This window comes from Mobula hypostoma, chromosome 6, assembly GCF_963921235.1.
Source record: "Mobula hypostoma chromosome 6, sMobHyp1.1, whole genome shotgun sequence".
Classification (NCBI taxonomy): domain Eukaryota; kingdom Metazoa; phylum Chordata; class Chondrichthyes; order Myliobatiformes; family Myliobatidae; genus Mobula; species Mobula hypostoma.
Genome location: NC_086102.1, coordinates 176853072 through 176862122, shown reverse-complemented (window position 1 = coordinate 176862122; position 9051 = coordinate 176853072). Strand labels below are relative to the sequence as shown.

Here is a 9051-nt window from a genome sequence, read left to right as displayed (position 1 = left end):
TTCATTTTAGGAATGCAGCAGGTGTCCAAATATATTCTGGAATATTAACTTTTCCAGTGTTAGTAAACTGTATCCTAAATCTGTTACCCGTTTATTTCATTTACAGAGATACAGTTTTATTGCATAACCACTGTTTGTTAGTCTTGTACTGATCGGATTGTAGTTTATGCTTTCAAATTTTCCTGCTAAAAGGTTCAATACAATCAAATTGTTCTTAGCTGCTTTTAGCAAGAAAAATACCAATGATTTTTTTGTATCGCTTCTGTAGAAGCAGTTTGCTTGGTTCTGCCTGAGGCAGAATACCATTCATTCATCAGTATGAGCTCAGTTTGCCTCTCCTCCCTCTGCCCTGTGGTTTTCAGACTCCTCCCAAAACTCAGGCCTACCAAACTGCCAGTGACGTTCTGTGCACAGCAGTGAGTTATGTGGTGTTCCCCCACAAATTGGCTGACTTGTAGATTCACCGTTTGAGCCTTGCTTCCTGTGCAACATAATCTCCCTTGTGCGACTTGATTGTGTGACACCAAAGCCTGTAAAGATGCTGCTGTCTGTGCCACAGATGGGATTTGGCCCTCGCCCTCACCGTGTACAGCAGACTAAGAAGGTAATTCAAAGGCTTTTCCTTTAGTTCTGCTGTTTAGTGGATTGGTGAGTCAGTGTTTTAACAATCCATCTTGAAAAACAAAGCAAATATTTCTTTGAACCGAGGATTTTGTTTCAAATTAAGGAAATGACTGAGAAGGAAGTTGCAAGAGCTCAGTACAGTCATCAAAGGAAGTCTTGTCATGTTCCCAGCAGCGGAATTCTTAGAACAGTAACCAGGCCAACATCTTTTCACAACTCTGCTTATAAATTTATGCTTACTTTCCTGCTCTAATGTGTAATATTTTGTGGATCATGTCAGCCATTAGGAAAGGTAGATAATTTAAAAGTAGTTAGAATTCTGAAATTCTTCCGCTTTTTGCTTAATACATTTAATTTGCAGTTATGGGCGGATTTTTTGTTGTGGATGTGTTAACTGTAGAATGTGATAACTTATTTTAAATTCAGAGTGGGCAGATAACTTTATTTTAGATTCTCTATTTGTAAAGTTAAACTAAAATTATTGCTTTACAAAGTCATCCTTTCTTGAACTTGCTGAGGTGGTGGCGATACCTTCTGGAAGAAGTTAGCAGTTCCATTTTAGTTTAAATTCAGCAAAACAGCGATGCTAATGTTTTCAAGCCATCTGGTGAATTGGAAGAGTTTAGAACAGGAAAATTAAAAAGTGCATTTCTGATTCTGAAACATTTAACTGAATGTTTGCAGTTTATTTATGTCTGCTCTATTGCAATTTACATTTTTCATTTAAATGGCAATTAATCCTTGTTTATCTCAATTGTTTCTCCCAAGATACAAAATTCCATGTTGCCAAGAATATTCATGAACTTGTGAAAACATTTATCACTGAATTTTAGAGGAAACCAATATTGATGGTTATGTTGGTCCTGCCTAAACATTTAACTGTTGACATTGTCAGAATCAGATTTAATATCACTGGTATACGTTGTGAAATTTGTTGTCCTTGCGGCAGCAGTACAATGCAATACATAATAATAGAAAAAAATAGTTTATCTAAAGGAATACATTAATAAATGAATAACTGAGTCAATCTAGTGCTTGTTTGCACTGGGAGAAATCTGAAATTGTCTGCTAGCCCTCAATGTTACAAAAAGCAATGCAGAGTTGACAAGTTGCAGAATAGGCACATTGTTCCAAGCCATTCTCTTCAGCTCACAGCTGTGTGAGAATGGGGAATGAGCACAGGTCAGATTGGAGTGACTGTAATATTCTAAACAATCATCAATGCCGTGTATTTATCTCATGCCTTTCATATAGTGACACATCCCAAAGCACTTTACAGAGGGGTGTCGTCAGACAGCACTTAACTGTAGGTCACTAAAACAAGCAGAAGGGTAGATGCTCGAAAAGCAGGGTTTCAAGACTGGAAAAGAAGGGACTCTTCAGGACCTTCATTTGAGATCATAAGGCATCGTGATTGTAGATGAAGATAGTCTTATCTCCGAAAGTGAAGGATTGTTGCGAGGCCAAGAATTGGGGAAAAAAATGCAGGTAACCCAGAAGGCTGAAGCAGACAATGTCTAGAAAAATAAGGATATATCCATAAAGAAATTTGAAAAAAAAAGCAGGAACATTGTAACAGTGAGCCAAAAGCTTGCCAAATAGCCCATGTAACTCTGTAAGCATAGGGATGATGCGTGATGGGTTCAGAAACAGACAACGTCGACTGTACCTCTTCCTAGAGATGCTGCCTGGCCTGCTGCGTTCACCAGCAACTTTTAAGTGTGTTGCTTAACAGAGTTATATTTAAGGTTCATTGAAGGTGGAAAGACAGGGCTGTATTGGAATAGGCAAGTCTAGTTGTAACAATATTCAAAGTAAATTTATTATCAAAGTACATATATGTCACCTGAGGTTTATTTGTTTACTGGCACACTCCATAACTTCATAACAGAAAAAAACCATAACAGAACCAATGAAAGACCACACAAACTCTGAGTGTTCAATCAGTGAGCAAAAGACAACAATCTGTGCAAATACAAAAAGAAAGAAATAATAATAATAATAAATAATAAGCAGTAAGTATTGTATCCATAGCTTGTGGGAACATTTCAATGGTAGGGCGTAAAGTTGAGAGAAGTTTGGTTCAACAGCCTGATGTATGAGGGGTAGTAACTGATCCTGAACCTGGTGATGTGAGTCCTGAGGCTCCCGTACCTTCTTCCTGATGGCAGCAACGAGAAGCTGCAAAGATGCAATTGTGGGCTACAGTGGCTGCAGAGCTGAAGAAGGAGCAGATTTAGCTGGCAGTTAGGAGAGGGAAATGGGTAATCTTAATTTTAGTAGGATTTACAGTCAACAGTTCATCTCTGGATGTAATGTGACAACAATATTGTGACTGTCTAACTCAATTTTATGTAGTAGCCAAGGAGAGGTTTAAGTATTCAGATGTGTGTCAATTTCGTTCTGGATTTGGATGCTCTTGTCACTTCAACTATTATAAAAAAAAGGATATCATGTAGAATGTAATTTTTGTTTTGTGAAATTCCAGTAATTGGAGAGATTACTTTCTGGTATCTCAATAGCTCAATATATCTCAATTACTGGTGTCTTCATTTCTCATCCTTTGTAATATTATTTTTTTAAAAAGGAAGAATTTTATATGAATCCCTTTCTTCACAAGATGCCAGAAGTCCTTAAATTATTATCTCCAAAACTGAAATCAAAAATTATTTTGGAGCATTAGTTTTCACCTGGTCCCACATATGGAACTTATAGTTTGTCAAATTCAAGCTAACAAAGCTTGAATTTGACTGTCATATGGACGTTCTATCATCCCATGCAGCATTTTATCCAAAAGTCTCTTCCTTTGTTATCATCAGTCAGATTTATTATCACTGACCTATTGGGATTGGCCTATTGTTGTCACATGTACCAAGATACAGTGAAAAGCTTGTCTTGCATACTGTTCATACAGTGCATTGAGTTAGAATAAGGGAAAATATTAACAATGCAGAATAAAGTGTAAAATCTAATGAAAAAGTACAGTGCAGGTGAACAATGAAGATCATTACAAGGCAAGGCCAAGAGTCCATCTTGTTGCACAAGAGGTCTGTTGAAGAGTCTGTTATCAGTGAGACAGAGGCTGTCCTTGAGACTGGTGGTACATCCTTTCAGACTTTTTGTACCTTCTGCCTGAGACATAAAAATCCACAAATTACAAAAATAAATAAATAGTACAAAAGATGAATAGCAAGGTAGTGTTCATGTGTTCATGGACTGGAACAGAAATCTGATGGTGAAGGCGAAGAAGGTGTTTGTAAATCAATGAGCCCTCAGAATCCTGTACTTCCTCCCAGACGGCAGTAAAGAGAAGAGGCCACGTCCTGAACGCAAGGGTCCTTAGTGAAGGATGCCAGCTTCTTCAGGCACCATCTCTTCAAGATGTCCTCTGTGATGGGGAGTACTATGCTATGATGGGGGTGGCTGAGTCCAAAACCCTTTACAGACTCTCACAATCCTGTGCACTGGGACCTCTGTACACGCCTATGATCTGTAAGAGTCGTTGGTGCTACACATCTACAGAAAATCTGTAAATCTATACGAAATCTTCTCAAACTCTGGACAAAGTACAGCCACCACTGTGCCTTCTCCACAATAGATCAGTTTCTTGTGCTTAGGATTGATCTTCTGTGATGTTGATGTCCAGAAACTAGAAGCTGCTTACCCTTTCCACAGCTGACCCCTCAAAACAGATTGGTGTGTGTTCTCCAGAACATTACATGACATTACGTAACTTTAAGATTACATGTTAGTGCCATCCTTAGGACTTGGTAAAAAAAAATGCTGATTATCAGAAGTATTATCCTTTGTATGAGTATTGAAACAAGGTGATCTCAAATTGATTAAGTGGATTCCATGAAAAATCAAAAAATTGCAAATTCTGGTTGTCTCAAATTTTTAAAAAATGTTGCGAACTCTTAACGGGCAAGGAAGATGGAAAGAGAAACAGAATTAATGTTTTTTTTAAAATATATAAGTTTCCATTGCTGTTTTCAGAAAAATATTAACACAAGAGATCCTGCTGATGCTGAAAATCCAGAGAAACACACACAAAATGCTGGCAGAACTCAGCAGTTCAGACGGCATCTATTGAAATGAATAAGCAGTTGATGTCTCAGGTCAAGACCCTTCATCAGGGCTGGAGAGGAAGGGGAAGAAGCCAGAATAAGAAGGTGGGGGGAGGGGGGAGGAGAATGAGGACAAGCTGGAGGGTGATTGGTGAAACCTGGTGGGTGGGGAGGATGGATGAAGTAAGAATCTGATAGGAGAGGAGATTAGATCATGGGAGAAGGGCAAAGAGGAGGAGCATCAGGGGGATCTGATAGGTGGGTGAGGAAAAGAGGTAAGGGGCCAGGGTGGGGACATAAAGAAAAGGAAAGAGGAAGGAAGAAAATCCAGAAGTTGGAGAAATTGATGTTCATGCCATCAGTTTGGAGGCTACTTAGATGGAATATGAGGTGTTGCTCCTCCAACCTGAGAATGGACTCATCATCGCAGAAGAGGAGGCCAGGGACTGGTATGTCAGAATGCGAACGGGGATAGAAATCGAAATGGTTGGCCACTGGGAAATCCTGCATTTTGCAGATGGAGCTAAGCTGCTCAATAAAGCAGCCCCCGCAATCTAGAACAAGAGAAAATCTGCAGATGCTGGAAATCCAAGTAACACACACAAAGTACTGGAGAATTCAATGGGCCAGGCAGCATCTATGCAGTTGGCGTTTCGTTCTGAGGCCCTTCAGCTGAATCTAAGTCGGGACTCACCGGTGTAGTGGAGACCACCCTGGGAGCATGAGTCACAGTGGGTAACCCCAACATGTGGAGTGTTGCCTCACCTGGAAGGACTGTTTGGGGCCCTGAATGGAGGTGAGGGAGGAGGTGTATGGGCAGGTGTAGCACTTCTGCTGTTTGCAGTGAGAAGTGCCAGGAGGACAAGGGAATCATGGAGAGAGTGATCCCTGCGGAAGGTGGAAAGTAGGGAGAGGTAAAGATGTGTTTGGTGGCAGGGTTCCATTGAAGATGGCAAAAGTTGTGGAGAATGATGTGTTGGATGCAGAGGTTCATGTAAGTGAGGGCAAGAGGAACTCAAACCCTGTTAAGGCAGCAGGAAGACGGGGTGAGCGTGGATGTCCGAGAAATGGAGGAGAGGTGGCTGAGAGTAGCATCAACGTTGGAGGAAGGGAAACCCTGTAGTTTGGAGAAGGAGGATATCTCTGATGTCTGGAAAGAAAAGCCTCATCCTGAGAACAGATACAATGGAGATGAAGGAACTAAGAAAAGGGAATGGCATTTTTACAGGAGATAAGGTGGGAAGAGGTATAGTCAAGATAACCATGAGAATCATGTGTTTAAACAAGATATTGGTAGACATTTTGTCTCTAGTGATGGAGACAGAGATATTGAGGAAGGGGAGATCAGTGTCAGAAATGGACTGAGTGAATTTAAGGGCAGGGTGGGAAGTTGGAGGCAAAGTTGCTGAAATTGATGAGCTCAGCATGGGTGCATGAAGCAGCACCCATGCAGTCATCAGTGCAGCACAGAAGAGTTGGGGAGCATTACCAGGAAAGGCATGGAACATGGCCAATGAAAAGGCAGGTATGGCTGGGCCCATGCACTTACTCATGGCTATAGAGTTTGGAGAAAGTAGGAGGAGCCAAAGGAGAAATCGTTGTGAGGACCAATTCCACCAGATGGAGGAGGGTAATGCTGGAAGGGAACTGGTCGGGTCTGTTGACAATAAGAAAGCAGAGAGCTTTGAGGCCTTCTTGATGGGAGATAGAAGTGTATAGGGACTGGACATCCATGGTGAAAATGAGGCAATCAGAGCCAGGGAATTAAAAGTTTTTTAGGAGATCGAGAGCATGTGAATTGTTGCGGATATAGGTGAGAATGGATTGAACCAAGTGGTTAAAATGGAGTCAGTGTATGCAGTCACAAGTTCAGTGGGACAGGAGCAGGTAGAAACAATGGCCTACCTGGACAGCTGGGTTTATGGACCTTGGATTGGAGGTAGGTATGAGCTGTGCAGGGTAGGGGAACTTTGAGTTTGGTGGCAGTGGTTGGGAGATCTCCAGAGTTGATAAGGTTGGTGATGGTGTCGGAGACAATTTTCTGATTGTCCTGAGTGGGGTCCTCTTCAAGGGATCAGTAAGAGGAGACGTCTGAGAGCTGCCACCTGGCCTCAGCAAGGTAGAAGACAGTCTGCCACACTACAACAGCACCCTTTGTCTGCAGGTTTGATGGTGAGGTTGGGATTGGTGCGGAAAGGAAAATATTCCTGTATATCCTGAATATATCCCTCAACCAAAACTACCGAAAACAGATTATACAATGTTATATTTCATTGGGATTTATGGTTCTGTGCTGTATAAGTATGAAGCGGTTTTAGATCTAATCGTGAGATTGTAAATTGTTCCATGTAAACATTTTCCCATCTTGTTGATTGAGAGAGTGAGCTTCAAATTTTCTTTCTACTGAAATGTCACCATACCCCTTGTATGTAGATGCACTCAATGGTGGAGAGGGCTTTACCCGTGATGTACTGGGCCATATCCACTGCATCACCGTGGATTTAAGTGCTACTGGGCGACAGTCTTTGAGGCAGGTTGCCACATTCTTTTTAGGCACTGGAATAAGTGATGTCTGCTTGAAGCAGGTGGATACCTCAGGCTGCCGAAGCAGAAGGTTAAATATCTAAGTGAACACCACAGTCAGTTGATCAGCATAATTCTTAAGTATTTGGCCAGGTACCCTGTCTGGGCTGGATGCTTTTCGTGGGTTCATCCTCCTGAAGGAAGTTCACACGTCAGCCTCAGAGACTGGATCATCAGATTCTGTGGGAATTCATGATGATCCCTCCATGTTGTGACGGTCAAAGCAAGCATTGAAGGGATTGAGCTCACCTGGAAATGAAGTCCTGTTGTCGCCTGTGTTGCTTGAGAATCTCGTGGTTCATTCAGGGCTTCTGGTTGGGGAAGACTCTGAGTGATTTTGTGGGGATACACGCTGACACTGTGGTGTATTCATTCTGATCCACTAACAGGGACCAACCTACCAAACTGAAGCAATCCATAGCTGGCACTTTGCCTCCAACAACCACCTCTTTGTTGTCCTAATACCTGGAGCTTTCCTCTTTAGCCTCTGGCTGTACGCAGGTAGGAGAAGGACTGCCAGGTGATCAGATTTCCCAAAATACGTTCTGGGCATAGAACAGAAAGCATTCCTTATCTTAGCATAACATTGATGATATATACTGTGTTTCTTCTATCAGTCTTGTCTGTTATTTTATCAATGGCTTCCATGAAGTTAATTAAGCATGGTTGAGCTGGTTCTCTTTTTTTAATTTCAAAATTTTCAACTTTCTAAAAGCCTTGCCACAATCTAGGTTAAGACACTAAAAAATAAAACTTCTCTTGCCTGTGTTCTGCATGAGCCAGAGCTCAGACAAAATTTAGATATGATCTGTTTTGTGGCCATATTATGGTCTGTTATTACCTCGAACAAAATAGAATATAATTACGTACCTTTAACGGTTAGTGGCATTATCATTACTCAGTGTCTGAGACCCCCACATTTCATATCCCTGGGGAAGCAATGGTCACCACTGACCAACCACATAAGTACTAGAACACTATCTATAAGAACAGGCTAATAGTTGGTCACTTATGGTGAGTGACTTGTCTCCTGATAACCCAAGGTCTTTCCTTTACCAAGGCACTGTCTGAAGTAGGATGGAATGCTCCATTTGCTTGCATAAACACAGCCACAAAATAGTACAAAGAGCCTCTACACCATGCAGGCCAATGCTGCCCGAGCAGCAGGAGACATACGCTATCTAAAAGTGCTTGCTTAAGATACCCCAGATGTATCTCCTAAAGCTTTGAACTCCAACACCAAATTCCATAGGGCCAGTAGACAAATGATGGATCAAACTGACTTGGAAGTGATTTACAATTCTTTGATCTTTGCTGGATTTCCATTCTATTCAGCAAAATGCTGTAGACAATTTTTTTTTCATTTCACCTTTGTTATTTTTCATATAATTATTTGGAAACACTGCATTTTCTTCTTATTCAGCAGTGTCTGGTCCAAGTTTCTTGATGACGGAGAATACACGAAGACTGTTTACGTTAAGAAGATTGATCACCAGAACCTTCCCAAGAGCAATTATCGATTCACAAGAAATGCCAACATTGAATAATTGAATGGATAGGAAATTTTAAAAGCTGATATTTTGATGTATTTTTCTATGAATCTATGATTCTATGAATGGGCTATAATTGCCAGACATATTCTTCAAAGTACAAAGCTCAAAGTAGATTCGTTATCAAAGTACCTATATATCACCATCCACAACCCTGAGATTCATTTTCTTGTGGGCATACTCAATAAATCTATAGAATAACAACCAGTGTGCAAAAGATAACAAAC

The 9051-nt window shown here is 41.0% G+C and overlaps 1 protein-coding gene across 3 annotated transcripts in view; it reads left to right on the top strand.

Moving 5' to 3' along the window:
- Window positions 1-376: 376 nt before the first annotated feature.
- The window catches only part of LOC134348631 (RNA-binding motif, single-stranded-interacting protein 1-like), a 214486-nt gene continuing 205811 nt past the window's right edge, over window positions 377-9051 (top strand). For 2 of the 3 annotated variants that reach the window (XM_063052318.1, XM_063052317.1), the window contains exon 1: window positions 377-604. In XM_063052318.1, the coding sequence (XP_062908388.1) occupies window positions 539-604 (66 nt within the window). In that variant the 5' untranslated portion in view covers window positions 377-538. Of the gene's footprint in view, window positions 649-9051 lie in introns of all 3 variants that reach the window. The other variant, XM_063052320.1, reaches the window with a different exon arrangement.